This window comes from Xenopus laevis, chromosome 8L, assembly GCF_017654675.1.
Source record: "Xenopus laevis strain J_2021 chromosome 8L, Xenopus_laevis_v10.1, whole genome shotgun sequence".
Classification (NCBI taxonomy): domain Eukaryota; kingdom Metazoa; phylum Chordata; class Amphibia; order Anura; family Pipidae; genus Xenopus; species Xenopus laevis.
Genome location: NC_054385.1, coordinates 60,450,122 through 60,477,626, shown reverse-complemented (window position 1 = coordinate 60,477,626; position 27,505 = coordinate 60,450,122). Strand labels below are relative to the sequence as shown.

The window sequence follows — 27,505 nt, the reverse complement described above, 5'->3', positions numbered from 1 at the left end:
TGTGGAGTGTTTAACATTCCAGTCCTGAAAAATTGGTTCTCAAAGTCTAAGAAAAAAGAAAATTCTGTGGTAGAGTGATGTAGCCAGGAATCTTAAAGAATATGATAGGATAAACCAAATTGGGCAATGTCAGGAAAAATGTTTTGGCAAAATCCCATAATTACGGTAAAAAAAAGACAAATTTACTCACCAAGTGATACCTGTCAGCAATCAGGATTACAGTTGAGAATGAAGGCAATTTCCCCTAACACACACAACGTGCAAAAACAACCTGCTTCACATGCTTACATACCCCTTTAAATAATAACACCAAAGACATCATTCAAACTCCAGACTTTGGAATTTATTTTCCCTAAAACTAGAACATTAAAGTTTGCAATCAGCCAAACGCTTTGCAATGATACACCATGTATTCATATTGTGTAATAAAGGTAACTGTACATTACCGCAGAACAAAAGACACATATTGACGTGTATGAAGGTCATTAGTAACAGCCCACATTGTATACATTTACAAACTGAGCTGCGTGGGGGCCAAACAGACTTTTTACGCACCAAAGTCTTTCCTCGCAATATTTTGCAGCATGTTGCTGGGCAGTTTTTAAATAAAGAAAGTAAATAGCTATCTTGTGCTATGTCAACAGTAAGCAACTGGCAGCACAGCCATAGTTTAAACAGCAGTGTGACAGCCTGTCTAACCCTTTCCATTGGCTTTAAACTGCTTAAAACGTGTGAAATGCATAAAGCATAAAAAGTAATAACCAATGGGTACAAACCAAGACATATGTAGGATAACAACCGCTGCCCTTTTTGTGATTATCACATTTTCACTAACTGGTGAAAAAAATACATATTTCCCATTTCCCCGCAGTCCTTTTCACAATCCTAGATAAATATATGACTTTTATCTAGGAAATTGAAACTGTGTCTGCATTCCCACAACTGGCAGACTGGGCACTGGCTTATATGACAGCTTTGATCCTTAGTTCCCATTGAGCTGCTGCACAGTGCTCTGATTGTGCCCTACTGTTGCATTGCTCTTGCTTCTGATTTCACGTTCCTCGTCCTCTTCATCTCTTTCATCGTTTCCACTGTGATTTTTACAATAAAGTCTGGCAAACACAAAAACATGAAAAAAATTAAGTAGGGCTTTGCAGGAAGGCTTTTGTAATCATGTATAATTCTTAAATCAGTCATAAAGTACTTATATTGATTATATATAAAGTAACTATATGAATTCATATTAAAAGGGTTGTTCACCTTCAGTTCAGTTGTTTTCATATTGTTCTCCAGAAATAATGACTATTTTCAATTGCTTTCCATTTTTTACCATTTTTCCAACATCTAGGATTAAAGATTAAGGTTCCTGTCTCTGGTGTTTCAGTCTGGCAGCTCAGTAATTCAGGTGCAGATTTGCAACATTTAGTTGATACATTTCTCAGCAGCTTCTCTGGAGTATTAGCAACTATTATATCAATTATAACAGCTGCCTGTGATTAAACCCAGAGATTCTACTTAGCAGGTATCAACAAAACGCATCAATTTATAATAGTTTAGAGGTCGGCGACCCCCCTCCCAGAGCAGTTTTAGAAAGGTGATAAATTAGACTTGCACTTCACCATTAGAAAAACAGTCACACATAGAAAATAGAAAGTAATTGAAAAAAGGCTTTATTTCTGGTGAACAATCTGAAACCAACTGAACTGAAAAAAAGTGTTGGAAGGTGAACAACCCTCTTAAGAAAGCTTGGGGTGACCTTCAAGGCCTGTCCATGTTGGAAAGACTTAGAAATCAAAAGCTGCTGTGCTCCAAGTTACGGTACTGTATGTATGCAAGTATGAAATGAATTGTCTGTCATGTTACATATTTAGGGAATGGTGCTTTTGCCTTGTGCTGTGTGAAATGCTGAAGGGGTGGGCTGTAGAACAATCTTGCAACAGAGAATTTGTGCTCTTATATTCAATAAATAGGTAAAATATGGACTCCTTCAACCCACATCAGATCGTTGGGAGACAAACTACTGTCTTTCACAGATAAGGAATCAAGTTACTGGTAATTCCTTGAGCAAGTTTCAGAGAAAAACAATAAAATAATTCAACATCATCAATGCTTACTTATAAATTCCCCGTGACATGTTTTCAATATATTTAGCCTTGTCTTCCACCCCACAATGATAGTGATATGTCTTCACACAGGCCTTAATTTCACAGCCGATTGTTGCACCTAGTAGGCCACAAAGTGTACACTTCTGTAGAAAGAAAAATATAATCTGATTTATCGTACAATTTATAAGGTATCCTCTCCTTGCCCACAGACTTGAAAATGAAAGCACTATCCGTTAGACTGCTAGATGATGTCTGTTTATAGAAATGGCAGGCAAAGAGAGCACAGAAGACAAATACTGGGGCTGGAACAGGGTGGAGGCCCAGCGAGTAGGGATTGTTGGAAATGAGGCAGCAATGGAACAAAGATGATAGAATGAGGAAGAATGGACAAAAATAATGCAGAAGGAGGCAGGTGTGCACAGAGATAAAGACCGCAGTGTGGAGGATCAAATAAACATAACCACATGGTTTTGCCACAAATATGCATTTATGCTGTTCAGCTAGGATCAACTACAAGGTATTGTTGTATTAATACTGAGAGCAAGACTATGAGAGATGGCTTTCTTGTTATACACAGCTTTCTGGATAATGAGTTTCCTTATACGAGATTCCATACCTGTAGTTATATTTAATGAAATGATCCTCAATAATAGTAATAACACCTTAAATCATAATCCTTATACCCTGTTTTGGAGGTAACTCTGCAATGAGGGGTAATTACCAGCTATGGGGCATTTACTTATGTTAACACCTGTGGGGGGGGGGGACTATGGAGGGTAGGGGTTTTAATTAGCAAGGGGGTTTAGTTCTCCTTTAAGACATTGCCTTCACAAAATACTACACATCAATTCAAAAAACAAAACCTGGAAAAATACCATTCTCTTCCCACGTTTCATCTCTTGGATCACAGTTTTGATATCAAAGTCTCCAAATTCTGCTCTTGATGTTGTGGTGAGCTGTACTGTGCCAGAGGAGAAAAGCTGTATAAAGAAATGAAAGTCTCTTTCAGTAAGCGATCGCCATCTTTAAGTTGACATTAGGGATGCACCGAATCCACTATTTTGGATTCGGCCGAACCCCTGAATCCATCATGAAAGATTCGGCCGAATACTGAACCGAATCCTAATTTGAATATGCAAATTAATGTTCGGAAGGGGAAAAACATTTTTACTTCCTTGTTTTGTGACAAAAAGTCACATGATTTCCCTCCCCGCCCCTAATTTGCATATGCAAATTAGGATTTGGTTTCGGTTCGGCCGGACAAAAGGATTCGGCCGAATCCTGCTGAAAACGGCCAAATCATGGCCGAATCCCGAACCGAATCCTGGATTTTAGATGCTAATTCAAAATTATTTTTTTTTACTACACAAACTAGCATCATGATTTGTTTGAACATTTTGCTGAGGAATCAGCATTAGCCTGAATGCAAATATTTATGCACCAACTGACTGAGCTGACAAAAAAAGGGGGGATATATTTTCCCTTAAAATGTTTTATGGCTGACTAGTTAAAATGGGAAACAGACTTAAGAACAATTAAGCAGACAATCTGGTGCAGCATTTGCACACTAAGACTTTTCTACTCTATGACTTTTCATTTGAAAAATAAATATGTACCATGCATTTGTAATGAGCCGCGGCCTTTTTTGCATTAAATACATGGAGCTTGCCTCGTGTCTCATTTTCTTCATCTCCTGCGTGACAGAAACCACATTTAGGTCTAGTGTCACTGGGACTGCTTCTGTGTGGAGAACGATCTCTCTGGAAAACACATATTAAATTTTTTTTTACTGCAATGTAATATTTAGCTCAACAAGAAAGGAAATCTTTTCTTTTTAATATAAAAGTAACCCTTAAAGGGATGGTTCACCTTTTAAGTTAACTTTTAGTATGTTATAGAATGCGAATTGTAAGTAACTATACAATTGGCCTTTGTTTGTTTTCTATAGGTTTTGAATTATTTGCCTTCTTCTTCTGACTCTCTCCTGCATTCAAATGGGGGTCACTGACCCCATCTAAAAAATAAATGCTCTGTAAGGCTACAGATGTACTGTTATTGCTACTTTTTATTACTCATCTTTCTATTCAGACCCTCTCCTAGTCATACTCCAGTCTCTTATTCAAATCAATGCATAGTGTGTAGGGTAATAGGACTCTAGCAACAAAAGTGCAAACTGGAGAGCTTCTGAATAAAAAGTTAAATAACTCAAAAACCACAAATAATAAGAAATGAAAATCAAATGCAAAATTGTCTTCAAATATCCCTCTACGTCATACTAAAAATTAATTTAAAGGCAAACCTTTAAAATCGACTTCTGGCATCATTTACACGTATTAGCATTATGAAAAGTTATTCTGAATTTCAAGCTGGTTGAAAGGCCTTGTTTATGGCAGGCAATGCTCTACTATACCGACTGCTTGTTGTAGCATTGGGTGCAAGCTGCTAGTCCTACTGCCAGGGACCTACATATAACTCGAAAACAAACACTTCTTGTGAAAAGTGTTTATTGTGCCAACAAACCAGCCTGGTTTGTTGGCACAATAAACAATTTTCACAAGATTCAGAGGAGTGCTGCAGCATGTATGTTTTCGCCTAGCTTATATTTAACTTTTTATTACAGAAGTTTGGAAATCAGAAAAGAAGAGAACTACAAAAGAGCTTAAAAGTAAGATACAACTTTAAAAATAAGAACACACATCCAAGTTATTTAAAGAGAACATTTTCCTATGCAGGCTGGTAAAAAGGCAAATAGTTTAAGCCCAAGCACTTTTGCAAGCACCTGCCAATAGTACTTTCAGATGACTGGTACTGAAGTCAATAAAGGGGAATCTGGCACTCCCTCTATGGGCTTCTTATAAAAGCAGCAATACAAATGCAGAAATCTTTTTGTGTTCTAGAGCCCTAAAGGTAATATTTAAAGGGAATCTGTCAAAGGAAAAGGTGTTGTTTTTTGGGGGTTTTTTTGCAAAATGCATCAGCTAAGAGCGCTCCTCCAGTAGAATCCTGCAACGAAATCCATTTTTTCAAAAGAACAAACAGATTTTGTTAAATTTAAATTTGATGTGAGGCATGTTCTTACAGTCATGAAACTGTGCCATGACTGTGATGCAATAGTCCTTTGCATTCTATTTATAATGACCTAATTGTTTCTACACAAGACCTGCAAGTACAGACCTTTATGGATTTTTATATGAGATGAGAAGACTGATCTTTCTACACCCTGAGGACACCTCATCAAGGTGAAAGGCATGTTGGCGGAACTGTGTCTACAGAGGAGAGGATGGCAAATTTGATTATCCAATTGAGCTCAACTGCCCAGGCTGGATAAAGAAACGTTGATGTTACAAATACCAGGTGTGGATGCAAGGGATTGCATGGTTATTTTATAAAATAAAATACACATTTATAAAAGATTTGTATGGTTGAGAAACCCAATTACATGCTGGCTAGCACATGTGTCTTGCAGGCTTTGAGGGATTTTAGGAACGGATATTTCTGAATTGTGTGAAGTAACAAAGAGAACCCTTAAATGGTCTCCCTTTAAATCATACTGAGGTTGTGACATTCTTTAAGTTATGCATGTGAACTGTTGAGTGCTGAAAAACTATAAACATATTAATATATATAGATTATATGAGTGCGCTTAATGTATCCCATCAACAGTACAGGAAAGCATGCTCATTTTTCTTTATAGTCAACAGATGTATATTTTAATCTCAACTAGGCATGTATAAAATGCCTGACAGTTTAAGTGCAGAAGTATGCACACCTATTCCGTTTTTCAAAAGGAAAACTATTTTCCACAGAAGGAAATGCTGGGTTTCTCTAAAATCATGATGATTGTATTGTTGCCTCATTTTATTTGGTGTGAGATAAAAATGGAAAAATAAATAAAAAAGAAACAAAAATGTATTCAACAATACCACCCTAAAACTAGGACTAATAAATGATTTAACGCCAATAACTCACACTAGAGCTGCTTTCGGTTTCTTCTGTACAATGTGAGGATGAAAGTCTGCTCTCCTCAGACTGCCCTCTGGAATTTGATGTCCGTGATTTTCCTCTAGACCCTCTTCCTCGGCCACGTTGAGGAGATGGAGTCAAACCTCTACGTGTAAAACTACCTTCTAATTCATCTGAGACAAAAAAAAGGTGCAACTCATACAAACTATTTTAGATGTACTTGGTGTGTAAATATCCACAATATAGATTGTACAATTGGTTCCTACTGTATTGGTACATGCTATTCTATGTTCCTGCAGATATGTATGTTCTTTCTTTAAACTTTCTATAAACTGCTTTTTGTTTGGCTGCAAAACCCGATTACACCAGACCATATGGCTTGGCACGAACGCCATACCACTTGTAGTTTTTTGTGAAAGGATTATCACACTGGGAATAACCAAAGAAGGGTTGTGTCCGCAAATCAGCATAAAAGAGTTTATGCAAAGCTGAAATTGTAAGAACAGTTGGTTAAAAATGCAAAACTTTGTATTTCACCACTTAAAGGAAAACTATAGCCCCAAAATTAATACTTAAGCAACAGACAGTTTATGTCAAATTAAGTGGCATATTAAAGAATCTTACAAAGCTGGTATATATATATATTTAAGTAAATATTGCTCTTTTAAATCTCTTGCCTTGAACCACCATTTTGTTATGCTCTGTGTGCTGCCTCAGAGATCACCTGACCAGAAATACTTCAGCTCTAACTGTAACAGGCAGAAGTGTGGAAGCAAGGCGTCTGCTAATTGGCTCATGTGACCTAACATGTATGGTTTGTTTAGTTTGTTTGTGTGCACCGTGAATCCTAGGATCCCAGGGGGCGGCCCTTATTTCTTAAAATGGCAATTTTCTATTTAGGATTACCCAATGGCACATGCTACAAAAAAAATATTATTATTAAAATGGTTTATTTACATGATGCAGGGTTTTACATATGAGCTGTTTTATGCAAACTATTTTTATAGAGATCTACATTGTTTGGGGGGCTATAGTTTTCCTTTAATATGTTATAGGATATGACCAAGATGTTAGGGAGCTTATTGATTTACCGCTAGACTCTACAGGACCCTTATTAAGGTAGTTGTGGAGGGGTGTTTGACAAACTACAAAATAACATTTGAAGAAATTAGCAGATTTTGCAAAATTACAAAAATTGGACATGTGTGCTACTATAACTCAAAAGGGGAACAAAAGGTGAAACTGGAGTTTAAGTGGAGTATATTTTTCATTCAAACTAGAGAATCATCTTCAACTAGCACCTTAAGCTAAAAGGTGTTTTTTTTGTATTAAGTTCTGAGAATTTGGTGTGATTGGAACATCCCATAAATTACAGCTTCTAAATAAATCTTATAACTTAAAACATCTAACTTCCTCTGTTGTATCTAGAAAAGAAAGGGGAAATGCAAAGAGTTCCTTCCTCATCTGATAGGATATATGACAATTTATATGACTTGCAGCATTGAGTTACTTTTGAGGTTTACACAGATCTACACCACACAAGAGTTAATACAGAAATATATTTGATATTATTATATTTGATATTCTATTTAATGCCCAAGAGTCATTTGGGAGATTAAAAAAAAAACTCACCGTCTGAATTCCGCACCTGTTCCTTATGCTTTCTGCAAAAAATCCTGCAACAGGAAATTTTACTCACTTTACTTGGTTACTCATTAAAACAGGAATAACAGGGTAAAAATGCAATCTACTGGAACACCACACCTTAAGTCTGCTAAAAATCATTTAAACATTAAATAAACTCCATAAGATTGATTTGACTTCAATAAGGATTAAATATATCTTAGTTAGGACTGCGTACAAAAGCTACTGTTTTATTATTACAGAGAAAAAGAAAATTATTTTTCAAATTGTGACTGATTTAATTAAAATGGAGTCTATGAGCGATGGGCTTCAAATAATTCTGAGCTTTCTATATTTTTTCTATATTTTCCAGATATTGGATCTCATACCTGTATCACCTACAGGGTGCCAATGTTAGTCATGGGTACACTGCAAGACCAGCTCAAAATGGTACCAGGGAGCAAAAAATATATAATGTTAAACCTGTGGTACACTTGTCTGAAGGGGCACTCACGTTAGTACCAACAGCAAAACTAATAGACACTCTTATGGATGCCACCCTTGACAGAGCTTTGGCCATAGCAATACTATGCAGTGCCAAGTGAAGAACTAAAATCCTATTATGTTGTATTGATGATCTTTTTGGCCGTAAATTGTTCCACTTTACAAAAATGTCTGTTATCCTAAACACCTCAGGACCTAGGCATTCCGGTAAGTAGGTCAAATGTTTGTGGGGTCACAGCTGTGCTGAAACATGTATAATAATTGTACTTGTCTAAAATAAAGCTACTATCCAGTACCTAGGGATAGGTTTATGACAAATATACCAAAGGAAACATCGATTTATTTGGACCAAAAAATAAAGGTCATATATATCATTCCTTTAGAAACCCTTGTAAAGCACACTGACTTTAAAGAGCCTGTCACTATGAATCTAGCTCTGTCTGTAGAGATTGAAAAGAATTTACTTACGTATACATTCCCTGTGATGGATTTTCCTGAATATGAGCTTTATCACGCAGGGCACAGTGGTAATGGTAGCTTCTATGGCAGGATTTAACATCACACCCAATTGTGGCTCCTGGGCAGTGACAAAGTGAGCACATCTACAGAAAACAAATAGTAATTTGAAATAAAACAAAGTGCAATAGCTTAGCTTAGCTATACCAATCTCCAGTAGGGCCATAGGCTTCCTTCAAGCTTTCCAAGAACTTCTGACCTCATAAAAAAAATAGAGGTGAAAAAAGTTTCTGCTTAATATTGTAGTAGGGGCATCTCAGAGATATTTCTAGCATCTTGATACCCATAATACTGAAATCACTCTCTATATTGTTGCTTAAAGGTGGTAGTTCAGATTTCCACGTGTCAACCACCTGACTTGACTTGAAATCACCCTGTGTACCATTTGCTTAAAACAAAATTCATTCATTTTGTGTAGAACTGAATTCTAGCCAATTTGATCATCTGAAAAAAAACCCTCCCAAATGTATGGGCTTTTGGCTTTTAATAGCAATTACATTAACAAATTCATTTTGTATAAATCATGTTTACATAGGTTTCTGGTGCAGATACCCTTTAATTGTCAGCAGAATTTTGCAATTTATTTGCACTCAATGCCAGACATTTTTACTTTTATTTAGGTCACCTAGTTTACTTAGGAAAAATACACATTCTTTTTAGTACAACCTGAGCTTTATAAATGTGCCTGAAATTGTCTGCATTTCCACTTCTGGGAAAAGATTCAGAAGTTCTACATAGCAGAAAAAACATTTGCTGTTTTTACAATATAGAGATATATACTAGAAAAATATTTTATTTTATGCACGAACATCCAACCAATTTGATAAGCCCCGTGTTTCTAGAACATGGCAATATAAGATATGTGTCGTTTTATGGAGAGTTCCGACTTCTATAGATCAATAACTCATAGAAGTACACTACCAAATTTTCAAAGCACCACCGCAGATATCACCACTTTAGATTCCAAAGCCAAAAAATCCTTTAAAGGGAAACTAAAGTCTAAAATAGAATAATGCATAAACATAGAATAAACATGAACTTTCTGCACCAGAAGCCTAATTAAACAAATGATTTATGCTTTGAAAGTTGTCCATCTTGTAACTTTGTTAAGCATCTTTGCAAAACCAAGACTATGCACATATGGTCTGGGCTGCTGCTTAGGGATTGACATAAATTCAAAATCAGCACATGTCAAATAATATCTGCAATAGAAGCAGATACAGCAAGACTGATTAATAATCAGAATATGCAGACTGCACTGGGTCCTGTGTGTTCATGTAATCTAATTTAGAGTTTTTGTATTGTTTAATACAAACTTTCGCCAACTCTCCAGAAGCAGTGGCTGCAGCATAATAATCCTCCAAATCGAATCCCAGTTTATCTGTTTAAATCTGGCTCCCTGATCTTTCTCCCTGCAGCTGGAGTTGGAAACATTAAAGAGGATGTCAAGGCAAAAACAAAATACAATTTTTACTTTATTAACCTAAAACAAACCTATCCCCAATATACTTCAATTAAAAGATTGTACAGTTTTTATAAGAAACCTGACTGTATGCAGTGAAATTCCCCCTTCATTTACTTTATCTGACTGCTGCAGATATGAATCTCTACATGATCACTGGCTGTTCTACAAGGAAACAAACAAAGCTGCTTGAGTTCTGGTAAGTCCCTCCCCCCTGTCATTTGAATGTATGATCGTTTCCCTGCAGAGCAGTTAGGGACCGTCTGAAGTTTCCTATCCTCAGCAGTCAGAGCAAGTAAATGAAGGGAGAAACTCACTGCATACAGTCAGGTTTCTTATAAAAACAGTGGACATTTTTTAATTACAGTTTATCGGAGATAAGTAAAAATGGGATTTTATTTTTTTGCCTTTACATCCCCTTTAACAGTAGGTTTACCCTAGGAAACGGTCTGCTGAATCTCAAATTGGTAAATACATTTTTTTACTTCTAATTATTAAACTTCTAAGCTTTTTTTTATAACAATTATGGAAATTCTGAAAAATCACCAGAAAACTTTCAGTTTGCAACTATGTATCTCCCACATATCATTAGGTTCCAAGAAAAAAACATCCTAAATATAAACAGTTTAATGCCTAGCATGCACAGGATCACCAAAGTATCTGGTATGTAGAGACCCCAAAATCACAACAGTGCATAGAAATTGGCAGTCAGTTCTGCTACTAAAAATCAACACATTTGCTAAATTTTATGTGGAATACAGCCACAAAAAATATGTCTCAAAGCTTTCCAACTGTTATCAGTTTTGATGAAATATCAGAAAATCGCCTCTAAGCTAGCATTTTACAGCATCTTATCTTCACATCATTTCTCCACAATAGACCATCCTAAATATGAATGCAAGGGGTCTGCCAAACAGTTTGATGCCCAATGTGCATAGGATCACAAAAGAACCTGGCATGTACAGACCTCAAAATCAAATAAGTGCATACAAATGATCCTTGGAGGTCACTTCAGCAACACATTTAATCCATGCGAATGTCAGATATGTAAAGTTACAAAAAAATACATTGACCCCAGAAAACCATATATTTTTAAAAAATTACACATTGGGTGAATTAAAAATGAGTAACCGTGTCTTTCTACTTTAAAATACGGATTTGCAAAGCTTTCCTAAAATTTGTGGTTTGAGAACACCTCAAAACTTGCACTTATCTTATCTCTTAGTGGATGTCACTTCAGCAACTGAATAAATCAACATATTTAATGCATTTTATGTGGGGTAAAGCATGTGGGGTAAAGCAAAAAAAAAAAAAACATGCTTACCACTAAAACCATACATATTTAGAAAGCTCATTTGTGTCTTCTGAACAGTTTGATGCCAGGTATGTATAGATTTTCCAAACTAAATAGCATGTAGAGAACCCCAAATTAAAAAATGCAAAGGAATTTTCATAACTTCACCCTCGGGCTGCTATAAAATGAGCATCCTCTATATGTGTGTAAAATATAAATTACCAAACTATGTGGTATGTAGATGCACCAAAATGAAAACATTTATACGAGTTTTCATATCTGACACTGACTGCTGTAAATAAGCTCACTACCAAATTTCCAAAGCACTACCACAGAAAGAGCTACACTGTCGATTCCAAAACCAAAAGATCCTTTAACAGTAGGTTTACCACAGGAAACCATATATTTTCAGAAAGTAAATATTCTGTGGAATCCAAAATAAGTAAATGTGTCTTTCTGCTCCAAACTACCAATTTGCAAGGCTACATTAAATGTAGCTATTTTTAATGGCATTTTTGAAAATCATCTCTAGGTTTGCATTTTATCCCATCATATGCCCCACATTTCATAATAATAAACACCAGTGGTCTACTGATGATCCCGATGCTTGATGAAGCCCAATATGTTTACATGGCGTGTAGAAGAACCACCAAAGTGTTTATGGGCAAAAACAAGAAATCATGAATGAAGCAGGATGCAACAAAATAACTACAGTTAAATAAAACCATTAAATTTTTTTTTTCTTGGCATAATGTATTGCAGTCAGAAACTCAGTCTGGATAGTTTTGATTGGCTAATTACGGTTTACGGACACCAGCACACAGAACTGGAAATGCAATAAAATGGCTTATAAAAACACCATAAAGGAATATAATCACCAAACCAAAATTCAAAAGGTATTGAACTGTGAGATGAGCAAATACACTACTCGCAATGGTAAAAAAAAAAGTGTATATACACTTGCCAAACTGCGTGTTGTGTGCATACAAGTATGTGTGAACCCCCCTGATCCCCCAAAATCTAACTGTGAATCTAAATGTATTTATTTATATTTTTGTATAAATATTAATGACTTGTTCTAGTGTACAGAGCTGTGTATACACAAATAATGCTATATAAATAAAAATAAAGATGCATACAGAATGCACTGGATCTTACCAGCTTTTTTCCTCTCTTAAGCTCCTTTTGGATATCTTCTATTGAAAAGCCCCCGAGATTCTCACTGTCAGACTGTGATGATACCAGTGCTGATGAAAACAGCTAAATAAAAGAAAACAATTCAGGAATGATAACACAACTGTTGCACTTGAAATATAGCATGTTTGAAGTATGCTTGTTCTAATTTTACAGATGAGAAAGGCATAACAATTATTAGTAGAATTCAGACAATGGTAGCATTGATTAAAATGTGCCTAAAGGATGCTTTTAGCATACTAATCTGCTTGGAGTCATCTCATGTAGCGACACCCTACCTACCAAGGCTCTGGTTTACAGCAAACCATGACCAGATCCCCTTTCCATTTTTGAGGCCTCCCTTGCCACTGATGTAGTGTGTTAAGTGAGTAACTGCCAAAATGACACAGTGGGGTTGGAGAAGGCATGTTGGAAAATTAAAAATATGCTATTTTTTTTTATTAACTGAATACCTGCCATCAGTACCTTACAGTTCCAGCCAGCCTGTACTATTCTAAATCTCTCTATTTTGGTCATGTTATTGTGCATCAATATTTTAAATAAAATGTAATGCATCTGCAAAAGCAACAGTACTTTACCCAACAAAGTCTGCTGTATATCTGCAGGCAGCTTTAACTGTAAAACTAAGAAATAAGGACCACTGAAGCAGTAAAAACATATAGTTGCATGACTTTCACCTTGCTGCTTGATAAAAGATTTTAAAATGAATAGCTAATATTTTGCCCAATATTTGAATATCATTATTTGAAATTGGGTGATATTTGCCACATCCTAGTAGCTTTTTATTAGATATAGGTATAATAAAAATTTGCACCAATATAGAGTCAGTGTCATCTTGTCCATCTTGCACAACTGTATTAAAAGGACAAATTAAGTAGAATTCACTGAGTGGGCACCACTTTTTAGAAAGAATGCTGGGACACTGGCAGAGATGGAGGCATGAAGGTGAAGAGACTGTACCCTGGGGGCTGGTGCACATTTCAGCTTATAGGGGCCAGCCCAGGGTCCAAAGTGAAGCATTATATAAAAATGACTGGGAGGTGCTTAACTCATTGGAACCCCGCAGTGAATTTGACTTGTCCTTTAAAATCTGTTATTAATGGGGCCAGGTCTAGACTGGAATCCAAAATAGGCCTTGAAATTTCAAATATACAGAGGCCCCATCAGCCCACTAAATAGTGACTGTCTATGGAATCCTGCAGCAGCGATATGCCTCTCACAGGCTTCTTCAGAAGTGATTTCATCAAAAAGCAGCCATCCTCTTAAACGAGAAAGTGTGATTGCCTATATTGATTTAAATGTGCACCTTTTAACAATAGTGACTGAAGCAAAGTAAGTTTCAAGCTTTAAGTTGCAGTGTTTGGCCTTGGTGGGCTCTAGCAGATGTTTGCCTGGGAGCCTGCATTGTTGTTTATTTTGAAGAATAATAATAGAACTATTATTATGTCTCTGTGAGTGCCATCTTGTGGAGATTTTCTTAGGAATCAATGTATTCTTTTGATTTCTAGATTTGCCAGAGGAACATTGGGGAGCAGATTTGTCAATAAGTATGTTCAGTCTCTAAATTATGTGTTAATTTTTATCTTCAAAATTGTATTAAAAGTCTTTCAATTATTGACATAGAAAGACTATATAATTTTCATGGGCATTAAATAGTGTTGTAATAACATTCATTCTTTTTTCCATTTGTTCATCCTTGGTTTTTGTTTGCTTCCTAGTATCCCTACCACCCTGTTTTTTGTTGCTGAATCTAGCTCTAACCAGTGTTGCCCACAAGCCACTGCTTAGGGATCACTGCTTTAGCCTATCAAAAACATACAGCAGAGGTTGTAGAGACAGGTTATATCTCTGAGCAACAACCTCAGAAAGCAAAAAACTGTAATCTGTGAAGATCGGTATCTGATCAATGCCTCCACATTCTGTATTGTAACAATATAAGTAATCTCTTTGAGGTGCCATGATGTCATTGTTTAAGCAGTGGGTATCAAATCTTTTGTGCTAGCCTAATCAAATACGAGTACTGGAGGTATTTGTCTGAAAGCTGTCCAGCCATGGAATGTACTTTCAGTTCTAGTGCAGGCCTGTTGAGAAGGCTTCAGTTCTGTTTGTTGTCTCAATTATCAGGAGGAATCATCAGGAGGAATCATCACCGGATGATCAGTTTACAAAGTTATAGCCTTCAACTCTGTCCATGATTAGATTCAGTAACTTCTCCTTTCTTCGTTGGATATGGAGACATGGCTTGAATTGTGTGTACAGTTGTTTTTTTCAATGGATTTAGAAGAGTGGTAAATCATTCATGTTTGTCCGGGAGATATTTAAATTATCTTGCCTGCTTGCTGGGGAAGATTTAGCTGGAAGTCTATATTGTCAGCATGAGCTTGGGGTATAGGACCCAATGCCTTGCACTGTTATAAATATGGCCCAGGACACAAATATGTTCTCCCATTCTAGCACAGAGAGGCAAGTAGTGCATGTCTACAATGGAATAAAATTAAGCTTACACTGTATTTAATCCAGTTGGGCTATTATAGGATAATCAAGGATAATTGATTTATTTTCGACAGATGCTACAACAGGCACCCCTGCTTTAGTAAATGGTTTGCTCTGCTCTCCAAATATAAAACTGTTCTTATTGCTATGCATGGTAATCTGATAATTTCATTATACATCTTTAAACTACAATTTAGTCTCAGGTCTCAACTTCTGGGCTCAAGAGCCTCAAAAAAGTAAATAAAGTATTTTAAAAAAAATCAGGAAGGCTATGCATGCAGGACATTTATTGGCGGGAATCAATACTAACCATACATCTGTGATGTGCTGCCACCTTTTGGTTGCTTGATATTAGTAGATGTCCACATTCCTTTTCTCGGTTAGATCTGCAGAATCCACATTTGTGTTGCTGATGTGAAGAGCCCTTTCTCTGTCCAGTGGAGCTAGACATTGTTATAGACAAGTGTACTAGGGGCTGCAGAAGCAAGGCCAGGTGTAAAGTAAGTAACTTATTACAACTTACATTTACTTAAAAAAAAAAATCAGTCAACTGTAGGGATGCACCGAATCCAGGATTCGGTTCGGGATTTGTCCAGGATTCAGCCTTTTTCAGCAGGATTCGGCTGAATCCTTGTGCCTGGTCGAACCGAATCTGAATTGCATATGTAAATTAGCAGCGGGTAGGGAAATAATGTGACTTTTCGGCACAAAACAAGAATTTTTCCCACTTTTTCACATGCAAATTCGGATTCAGTATTCAGCCGAATCTTTCACCAAGGATTCGGCCAAATCCCAAATAGTGGATTCGGTGCATCCCTAGTCAATTGTGGTGGTTGTCCAAATATATTTAAGTAAAACTAGAAATTACTACATTGAAGATGACATTTTAAATGAACATTTAACTTAAATCATCAAGGACTGGTGGTAATACCAAATAATTCACTTTGGGAAACAAAACTCATAGGATGGTTTTCCTTGACAGGAGCTTATTAATTCAACACCTTCCTCATCTGGTTCCATTGTGATGTGATGGATTCTAGGACACTCCATTTTTCCATAGTGGGTGGCAATTCTATAGAACGCAGGAGGGACTTGTATGTTCCAGAATCCATCACTTCACAATGAAACAAGGGAAAGGAAGGTTTGCATCACTGTGAGCCCAACGATGGGAAACTGGTCCCTTCAGCACAGACTAACTATCACTGTCACCTTTGTGGAATTACTGTAGGTATGGCTGTGTAAAAAGAATTGGTTAGATAACTTGACTCTTTATATAGAGGAAATAATAGTAATATGGATGGCGGTGACAATGCAATGACTTCTAAAGAAAAAAATCCTCAGAAATGTTTATGTTTTATTGTAAATTTGTCCATGTACATGAGCAATGACCACCTGCACCTCAGTGTTATGAGCCAAAGCAGGGAGCCTCAGTGCTACGATGTGGAAGGCTGAGTGCTAAGTAACTACAAAGGAAACACTGCATTCAAAAATGAGTGACAGCCTCTGCCTAGAGGATTAGGTCAGTGTTCTGCCACTGCAATAGGTATTGCTTACAGCCACAGCCTCAGTTCTTTCATGACATTATTAGTGCCAATAGGCAAACAGTCTGGCCATCAATAGCTGTACCGTTTGTGTAATAAATATCTATCTATCTATCTATCTGCCTACAGTTTCATTCTTCTTTACTTCACAAAAACACCCTGCAGATAAAGAAACATGAAATCCCTATTGTGTAACGGTAGCTGATGTGCTGGACTGGTAACCAGCAGGACACGATCACTGCTAATCAATAACCACACTGCCATACAGTTCCTAATGTCTTAGGACAGTCCCGGCTCGCTACTTACACGTCCCGCAACGCCGTTGATAGCAAAGCTTCTTGGCTCCTGTCTCACAGGAAATCTCGACGTCACAAGTCTCATCACGCGAGACCGTGGCGTCGCGACTACACGTAAACGTAGTGACGCGTCACGTAGCCGCCTATGGGAGTGACAAACCGGAACGACGTACTTTGTGTTTCTAGTTAGTCGCTGTAGGATTGGTCATAACTGAAATTCTTTTCAGATAATATAAAAAAAAAAAAACAACAGTTTTTTTTTATTTGTTCTGGTTGGTAGTCTTACTGGTGGCCACCAAAACCTTAGCTCCTAATATTTCATCGGAACTCATTTGTACCTTCGGCTCAGAGTATCAGAATGTCAGTACTTTGTGCAAGGGGCATATTTTTTATGATTTAGGGTTAATTTAGGAGACACCGAAGACAATTCGTGAACTTGACCATTTTACTCATCTCCTTTGGTCCTTCTAACTGTGAAGTGTTCTTTGTTAGTTCCCCAGCAGTAAGGTCTGGGGCCCCTAAAGGGCATTGGTGCTGCTGGAACAGGCGTTAGACAACAGCAGCTGTTAATCATAAACAGACATTCAGCTAGTATGAGTTCTCCATACCTCCCAACATTTTGGAAGTAAAAAGAGGTACAAAAAATTTTGTTCCGCACGTAGCGCAGCAATTTTTGGCTACACCCTTTCTGTGGCCACACCCCCTAATTACCATGTTTGTTTTACAAAATTTAGCAGGTTATGAAAGTTTGAAAATATTTCTCCTTATCTAAACTGTGTTTTTGTGTCTCAAAATTGTTACAAAGTATCTTATTTGCACCTGTTAGCTGTTCTGGGCTCTCTGATAAAAGCCAATTAAGTGAGAAACTTTGTTTCTTTTTCTGGCTGTTCAGTGCAGAGAAAATAGGGACTTTCCAGTACAAATGAGGGACTGCGGGTTGAGCTGTCAAAAGAGGGACTGTCCCTCCGAAAAAGGGACAGTTGGGAGGTATGGTTCTCTTCTGGTTTTCACCATTTAGGAACAACATGGGGAATCTACTGGGTGAAATATGCCAACAATGTCTTTTAGTACTTAATTAAGTATTGCTATAATAATTGGTAAAGCTCAGGGTACCGCAGCATGAGCCGTTTGTTACCCTTAGTAAATTGCTAACATAGGCAACACAACGTATACATCCTACTAGCATAATGCATATTTACCATGGGCAACAAATCTTTTGTGCCAGTACCCTTACATTATGTCCTGTGGCTAGTACTCTTACAGTTAGTGCTCTAGCTCTGCAAATGATTTTAGTAATGCAGCCTGCAGAGCAGGTCCAGTTTGGGAATCAAAATAGACTCTGGCATTTCAACTACACAAGAGGCCCCCAGCACACCAATAAATAGTGCCTGTCTATGAGAGGTAACAGCAGCCCTTCTGGCATCTGCCAGAACCCCTAGATTGCCAGGCCTGCTGCAGAGGCAGAAAAATGATTATCTTAAAGGAACAGTTCAGTGTGAAAATAAAAACTGGGTAAATAGATTGGCTGTGCCGAATAAAAATTCTAATATAGTTAGTTAGCCAAAAATGTAATCTATAAAGGCTGGAGTGACTAAATGTCTAACATAATAGCCAGAACACTACTTCCTGCTTTTTAGCTCTCTAACTGAGCAAGTCAGCAACTTCAAGGGGGGCCACATGGTACATATATGTTCAGTGAGTTTGCAATTGATCCTCGGCATTCAGCTCAGATTCAAAAGCAACAGTTACGACCCATGTGGCCCCCCCTCAAGTCTCTGATTGGTTACTGCCTGGTAACCAGTCCGTTTAAACCAAGAGAGCTGAAAAGCAGTGTTCTGGCTATTATGTTACACATCCAGTCACTCCAGCCTTTATACATTACATTTTTGCCTAACTAAGTATATTAGAAACATTCTTTATTTTGCACAGCCTATCTATTTACACAGTTTTTACTTTTACACTGAACAATTCCTTTAAGAACCCATGGGAGCATGTAATATTAAGAAGTGGGTAAATTATAAACAACAGACAATTTTGGGCATAATTATACTACCCTGTGCAAGCTAAAAAAAATGAATGTCATGCTGAGAAAATGTGCTTCAGGTGGCAGTGCCGGAGAAGCTACTGTAAGATGCCAGGGCCTGATCATTTGTACAGGGCTGCCCTGGTCAAAACTACCTGCCTGGTTCATAACAGTATCACTTTAGAGATCATTTAAAATGGTTGTTCCTACAGTACAGATATGTATTACATTTTCATGTGTTTGTGAGAGTTTTTATGAACACTGAACAAATATTGACACATACACAAAGCATTTAACACATTGTTCATTATTATTTCTCCAATTGTAGTAGGGATGCAAAAACTTGAAAAAATTTGTCCAAATAGAAAGTTTAATGGAAAAATCAGGCAAAAAGTGCAGTATTATGATTTATAACATCAGCCAGGAGTCAGATTCATCATACATTTTTTAAAGGAGAAGGAAAGGCTTTGTGCATTTGGGGTGCCAAATGTTAGGCACCCCCAAGTGATTATATTGACTTAACTGAAATTCCGGGCCGGTGCTCCTATCAGCAGAAAACTGCACCGGCCCGGGGGGGTATACCAGTGAGCACCACGGAGTGATCCTCTTCTGGCTTCTTCTATCTTCAAATTTCCCGGGGAAAATGGATGCGCAGTTGAACGAAATAGCCAACTTTTTAGTTAAAGTTCGGCTTTTCGTTCTACTACGCATGCGCAGCTGCACGAAGAAAGAGGAAAACTGAAGAGGATCACTCTGTGGTGCTCACTGGTATAACCCCCGGGCTGGTGCAGTTTTCTGCTGATAGGAGCACCAGCCCGGGGTTTCAGGAAGTCAATACAATCACTTGGGAGGCCTAACATTTGGTGCACAAAGCCTTTCCTTCTCCTTTAATATGCTATTGTTTTTATTCATACATTTTTAAAAGGAACACAGGAAAGCACATTTTTTTTTGGATTCAGCAAAAAAAATAAACCTGCCACAAAAAGTTTGGCCAAGTTCTGAACCAAATCTGAACCCTCATTTGAATGTGCAAATTATGTAAATCACAGAAAAAAAATTGAAAAAATAAAAGCCGAACCTTTAAAATTCTACAGCATTTGGAAACTTTCAGCAACATATTTACAGGTGTTGAAGCATGTTTATTCTTAAGAAAACACCATGAATTTTATGTGTGCGTTCATGTGTATTTTTTTAATTGCCCATTGAAGACTAATGCACAATTTTCAACTGAATAACTTCAGGACTGGTAGTTTTGATTGTGAAGAGAAATTTTTCCTAAGTCCAATGATGCAAGGTTCAGGGAATCTGTTTTTTCTTTCTTTCTTTTTTCTTCTTTAAGAGTCTCAATTTCTCTAAGCAATTTATTTTTCTCTAAATTGTAATTCTGTTTTAGATTTTCAATTAATGAGGCTTCTTTAACTTCTTGTTGTTGCTTAACAGTTTTTAACTCTTGCTCAAAATCTTTTTTCTTCAGCTTTAAATCCTGAATTTCCTCTCTAGCGATACTCAAATTCTTGTTAAGATTGTTTATCTTTACAGATTTTTCGTGCAGATCTTTTTTCAAATACTGAATCTCTGAGTCTTTTTGCAGTTTATTATTTTCCAACTGTTTTAGGAGGATACTTTTATTTCTGCTATGTGTTTTTGATAATGTGAGCGCTTCTTTCACAGCACCAAGCTCTTGTTCAGCTTTCCTGTGCTTAGCTTTCACCTCAGATAGCTCAAGTTTACAAGCATCCAGCTGATTCTTTAATTTGCCACCTTCGCTGTGCCTCTGTTGCATCTCATATCTTAACATTCCTAATTCATTTTCTGTCCAAATACACTGATCTTTCACATGACCAGTAATAGAACAAGTCACATTGTCCTGCAGGTCTTTTGCTGGTGGTCCCCTTCCTTTTTTATCATCTGGTATATTAGGATCATAGTCAAATACCATCCTAGACAGCTCCTCCCTCCTTTTCCATTCCTTAGCTTCCAAACATCTTTCAGCAGCGTTGTGGTAAATTTTTTCAACAGTTTTTGCTTTTTCTTTAGCAATTTTTTCTGATATTAGTTGAGTTGGTTCAAAACTCTGGCTAAAGAAATCTTGCACAGTAAAATGCGGAGGAAATAAATTTTCAATCCAATGTTTATTGTCTTCCATTATTGGACTTGATTTCTGTTAATTTAAGCAGAGTATAGGGTTAGTAGCACCAAGTTTATGGAATGCCTCTAATGCCTTTAGTGAAATGCCTGGAATGACAATTCCACTATGTATTCCCAAAAATACTATATCCGTAACATTGTATTTATAAGGCTTTTTAACGGTGCAGGAAATTACATTCAAATCTCTTTACTCAGGTTAAGTGTATTTAGGGATTGTGCTGCTCCAGGCATGTTGAATGAATATTAAATATAAGCTTCATCATACTGAAATAAGAAACTTTATAAATATAATCAATTAAAAATATTGTACCGTTTCTGAAATAATCTAGTATATCTTCCCTCTCACCATCTATTTCCCTTCATCCCATCTTATTGCAGGAGCTGGGTGTCAGATTTTGAGTGACAGATCTAATATATCTTTTAGGAGGGACCTTTTCTAGCAGTAGTCGGCAACCCCGGCTGACTACGTCTCCCCCCACCGTAAGGACGAGCGCATACGCCAGTGACATGCGAAAGCGCTGAGGACACACGAAAGAGAACGTGCTCAGAGGATGCGCACACTCGCAAGAGGAAAGAACTGCTGCCACAGCTTCTGGAACTAGGGGTAGGCACCGGAAGAGGTACGTGCCTGGCGCCCCTCTACCTTTGCGCCCTAGGCGCGTGCCTCTTCTGCCTACCCCTAGTTCCGGCCCTGTTTTCTAGCATATGTGTTAGAGCTTACTCAAATAATGGACTCCAGCACAAACAAAATATAATAAAATATCTGACTTTGGCACATATCCTGCATGTAGAGTGAGCTCTTAATACATCTTCTAGGCAAAAGTAGCCCCCACTCAAAGACTAAACTGGACCTAAATGTCATTCAAAATCTAACTACTGCATGAAGAGAACAATGAGGAGAGCAAAGATTAACATTATTATTTCAGAAATGGGTAAGAATTTGTAATTAATTATATTTAGAAAAAATTGTATTTTAGTATGATGAAGCTTATATTATATTTTAAGTTCCATGATAGTTTCATCAATCCAAATTCTACTGAATTTTGCATGACAATTAAAAAGTAATAGATTTGTTTTAAATGTGCAGTATTTTATGTGGGATACAGTTGTTCTTTTTTACCTGAATACAACCTAAAGTAATGTAGTTCTGAAAACATTCTAAAAATGTATTTGGAACTTCTTTTTGTATGATGTAAGATTTAGCAGTCAGAATGTTCACCCCAATGGTCATATTGTTTTAAAATACAGAAAGAAATTGTATGCAGCACAGATGATTCCATATAAGGGATCCCAATAATGCTTTATTGTACAACATACAGTGTCTTATTAGTCATAGTTAAAAGCAAATCATTAAAAAATTGACAAAATGTTTAAACAGTACACAGAGAAACAACACTGCTAGCTTTGAAAAAGAGCATACCTATGCATATATGTTAACCATTTAATAGCTACAACCTATTATTTTTAATATTAAAGCATTTTTTTGTAATTAGTACATCCAAAGTTTCAGTCACATGATGTCCCCTCAGGGACAAACAATACTAATCCTTACCTTAACACACGGAGGAATCTCTCTGTATCTATTCAATTCAAAACATTTGCGGGATTGTGACAGCTGGGACCCAAGTGGGTATCCAAATGGGATCTTCAAATAACCCACCAGTTTACCTTAAATACTATTGTGGGAGATGAAAAATACAGCAGCTCTGTAACAACGAGCAGCTTCCCAGTCAACAAGTGGACCAGAGTGGGAACGAACAGCTTCCCTAAACACCCAGTCAACGTTGTGGTTACGTTGTACTGAGACACCTCCTGCTGCCTAGCAACCACGTGAAGCATAAATGAAGCTTGTGCAGTTGTGAAATGCTGTGCAAAATGTTAGTGACCTCTGCTGGTCATTTAGTACAGCACTGCCATTTTCTAAAAGAACTGTAGTGTGTTGTGCTCTGACATATTTGCTCTAAAGATTATTTATTGTGTGGCTGTATTATAGGGCTGAATTGAGAGGCAGGTGCTGGGATTGAAAATTAGGATTGGTGTGCCTTTTCCCACTTTTTCTCTTCCCCTTTTCTTATGATCCACTTCTCTATTCTATTGTCTTTCTTGCTTTCATCCAATAATGTTACCCTATTTATTGCTGAACAGTTCTCCCACTCTCTCCCCATTTTTTTCTGCTCTTTCCTTCTCCTCCTTTGTTCTCTGCTATAAACCTTCCTCCCTTGATGTCTCATTTTGTAGAACTACAAAACTAGTATTGGCAGGAGATACACAATCAAGAGGAAAACAGAGAACCGATGTTGCTTTGTTCAGGAAAGAGATCAGAAACGTAGGATGACCTTTCTCATGTCTTTCCTGAGCAGAGCAATATCATAACATGTCTCTGTTTTCCTTCTAATATATATCTTCAACTTTGTAGAAGGAGGAATGTGCCAGCAGCTGACAGTGATGGTAGAAACAAAAGAATGCAATTTGCAAAAGTGCTTAAAAAGGCACCCTAATCAATTTAATTTATTTGTTTTTTAAAAGGTTTACATATACTTTATGTAATCATTGGGAATTGTTAGTGTGATACCTAAAACAACAGGATTAGGGGCTACCTTTGACTTATACCTCCCTTATTCTTGCAACAGAAATTTACTGGTAACATCATTGGAATTGTGGGTCTTTGGTAGGCTTTCCTCTGTAGCACCATGGGCCTCACTAGGCGGTGGGCCCCAGTGCTTACTCACCCCCCTGCTCCCATGGCAGTCATGCCATTATATAGGATCCTAGGGCCCACGATCGGATCAGCCCGATATCGCCCACTTAAACGAGCAGATCTCTACGTCTATGGCCACCTTACAAACTGCACAGAAGAATGCTCGGGAGCTGATATGAGGAAAAGCATTAGAATTTTAGTAAATAGTTTGTCATGTTATACCCCTGATAGCAAGTCAACTGCAAGGCACACTGTTGCCCTAGAAGTAATTCAAAAATAAAGTTCTGGTTGTAGTTAAAAATTCAGCTGTTTTCTAGTGCTTCTTTTGTAAATATGTATCACTGGAGAGCAAGATAACACTGAATTTAAAAATTCTAATTCAATCAACAGTAAACACTTACCAAACAACTAGTCCAGGCAATGCCATTGCAAGGAATGGGGGGCTATTTTTAGCCTACTGAAGCCCACTGACGAACAAAACAACTTCAGTCCCCCTGTGTACACTCATGATCTTAATTTTTCTATGATTTTGCTCTGCATATGTGGTTAGCTGGGCTCAGACAACCCCAGTATTTTCCTCCATTACTGCAGGTATGGAATAGTTTGTTCATATATCTTTTTTTTTTTTTACAAACAGATAAAGAAACAACTTGATTATTAGAAACACTTTTCCTATTACATTTGTTAAAGGGGACCTGTCGCCCATAATGGATCCGATATGGGCGGTCGGATCTCGGGACCGCATAGATGTGGCCGCAATCTAACTGGATTTTTTTATCCTGCCCGATCGAGACCTGCCTGACTTTCGGCCAGATATCGATCGGGGAAGCACGTTGGATGGCCCAACACACGGGCCAATAAGCTGCTGACTGTCTGTCGGCAGCTTCTACCGGCCCGTGTATGGGGGCCTTAACTCTTCCCACTTTACTAAGATTTCTCCCTGTTGGTTCCCAAGCATACCCAAGTTCACTAAAACAATGTTCCTCTTACCTTCAAAGCACTTGCCAGCTCCACCCCATGCAAATAATCCCTCTTTCTGTGTGCTCCTAGGCTTCTTTGCTCCTTTCAAAACTGTCTCCTTTCAACAAAACCCAATCCTTCTGCTTTTTAAGGCATTAAGCCTTTTTTACAGACTAATCCTTACTGCTACAATTCAATTCAATGCAGCTCTCATTCACTAAGCCATATACATTGTTTTCAGGCAAAAAAACCCAACACACAATTTTTTTTATAATGTCTCTTTAAAGAAAAGTTGGGCTGATTATTATAATTTATTTATTTATTGCTGTATTACTTTATTATTTAATACTTTATTATTAGTTACTTTATTATTTTTGTATTATATATTTATAAAGTCTTACTGGTAAAAAAAAGATATACGCTGTTTTAAGAATAACATTGTATCAGTTTTTCAAGAATTAATTACATAATTTTAAGAGATAGAACTATTTTCTAGAAAAGTTGCTCCAATCATGCTTGGGGTGGGCACTACATTTCTACCATGAAGTGGTGGGATGGAAGTGCACCCTTTTGTCAGTGGCAACATCACTGGCTGATGGTATCAATTATGAAAGGTCAGAGCAGCGATCCTCAACCACTGGCTCATGAGCAACATGTTGCTCACAACCCCTTGGATATTGCTCTCGGTTGCTCTAGGAGGCAAGTTTTGGTTGCAAAAAAAAAAAAAAGTCCACAATAGGGCTACCAAAAAGCAAATCCAATCCTTTATTTGTCACCCACAGGAACAATTTTCATGCTTGTTACTCCCCAACTCTTTTTTGTAATATATGTCTTTATTTGAGCCACCAAATAATTATACATAAGTATCAAAATTCATATGTTATTGTAAAAATACGAATACTTTTTATACTCCCCAACTCTGTTTATATGTGGCTCATGGGTAAAAAAGTTTAGAGACCCCTGGGTCAGAGGGAGAGAGAATATGGAAGAAAAAAAGGAAGAAAGGAATTACTGAAGAGACAGAGATTTGGCGTGACATGGAGTCTGGAAACGCACATAAAAGGAGAAATGGGTGTTAGAAAACAGAAGGAAAGAGGTACAGTAAAACATTTAAAATGAAAAGCGAAAAAGCACAGACCATATTATAGTATAGTGCTCTTTACTTCTCCTCCTTTGTTCTCTGCTATAAACCTTCCTCCCTTGATGTCTCATTTTGTGAACTACAAAACTAGAATTGGCAGGAGATACACAATCAAGAGGAAAAAAGAGAACTGATGTTGCTTTGCTCAGGAAAGAGATCAAAAACCTCGCCAGAGCGCAAATTCGCCAGGCGTTAGGGAGCGAATTACCACCAGAGTCTATCTCCTTCGCTAGCGAAGTTAAGCCAGCGACTGTTAGTAAATCGGCAAAGTACCAAAATGACGTCACGCTGGCGAATTTTCGCCCACGTTAGTCACTTTGGCCTTTAGTAAATTTGCCCCTAGATGTCTCTAAAAAACTGACATTGTTTAATAATGCAATTATATTTAATGATTTACATTACTACAAACTGTAACACAGTAAATGAGAGCTCATTACTAAAACACATCTATTATATGTCTGTCTATGAAGGTTTTCATTTATCCAGGCCATGATATACATATATATATATATATATATATATACACAGATAAGTATAATTTAACTGGACTTTCTGAGTATTCTTGGTAAAGTTTCACTACTCATCTGAGTGACTTCTTAAGTTCATTTGCACTGAAAAAGCTGCTAGGATAAATTGAGAAACATATTAAGACTATTCAGAAAGTACAGATGCTTTAGTCTACTAATTACTTTGGTTCATTTGTCCCTATGTTTCCATTTCCTTTGCCATAGACATTGCTGTATTCAAATGAACAGACTTAGGTCCTAAAGGCTTTCTTTGTGGCAATAGGTGGGTTCCCTCTCTTTCTGTTAGACAAAGGGAAGGCTCAGTCATAGATGATTGATCAGAGGCAGTCACAGCCTCTTTCCTCCTGGGAGGCAAAGTACTGCAGGGGGTGGAATTCAAGAAGACAAAGGAAGTACTGGTGAAAGTAAATCAACACTCTAGGGGGGTTATTTACTAAAATCCGATTTTATCTCATATTTTGAATAAACGAAAAAAAGATTTTTGCCTTATTAATTAATAAAATAACTTGAAAAAAACCTGGGGAAAAAAAAACAATAAAATCAAACGAAAACCCGAATCTGACTGTTTTCCCTGATTCGCTAAATTATTGGGCTAAATCCACCACAGATAATGATACAGTATCTTCCAATTGGGATAGGGACATCTTCCATTGACTTATTAGGTATAGTGCTTCAGGATATATTTTTATAATGGTCCAGCCAAACAATACAGGCAAGGTTTGTGAACACCATGGATAAATCTATCATAAATTTAATTGGAAATGATGCATGTTTCTTTCAGGATTTCCTAGCCATTTGATTTTGTAGGAATTTTAATCAGATTGCTTATCCCATTGGTAAAGAAAAAGTCAATATAATTAAACCAAATCATTTAACAAAAGATCCATCCAGAGAATTGATACCTCAAACCTCAAATAGATGAGGTGCAGGGCAATGTTATTTTTGTTTGTTAAAGTTTTTTAACCAATGGAAATGATGATATTCCGTTTCAATTTCCTGGTCACGTTCTATTGCAAT

The 27,505-nt window shown here is 37.2% G+C and overlaps 2 protein-coding genes across 2 annotated transcripts; both read right to left on the bottom strand.

The window, feature by feature from the left end:
* Window positions 1-328: 328 nt before the first annotated feature.
* phf6.L (PHD finger protein 6 L homeolog) lies at window positions 329-17,093 on the bottom strand. Its single transcript, NM_001094766.1, is given in 10 exon segments — window positions 329-1,112; window positions 2,115-2,248; window positions 2,981-3,085; window positions 3,722-3,865; window positions 6,075-6,241; window positions 7,701-7,744; window positions 8,664-8,797; window positions 12,626-12,727; window positions 15,465-15,629; window positions 17,002-17,093. Coding segments are annotated over 9 exon segments (1,101 nt in total). The 5' UTR covers window positions 15,606-15,629; window positions 17,002-17,093; the 3' UTR covers window positions 329-982.
* A 2,773-nt stretch (window positions 17,094-19,866) lies between these two features.
* Window positions 19,867-22,964, bottom strand: ccdc160.L (coiled-coil domain containing 160 L homeolog). Its single transcript, XM_041572801.1, has 2 exons — window positions 22,715-22,964; window positions 19,867-21,175 (listed from the first exon to the last, which is right to left on the bottom strand). Exon 2 carries the CDS (start codon window positions 21,158-21,160, stop codon window positions 20,252-20,254), a length of 909 nt encoding a protein of 302 aa, XP_041428735.1. The 5' UTR covers window positions 21,161-21,175; window positions 22,715-22,964; the 3' UTR covers window positions 19,867-20,251.
* Between the last annotated feature and the right edge of the window lie 4,541 nt (window positions 22,965-27,505).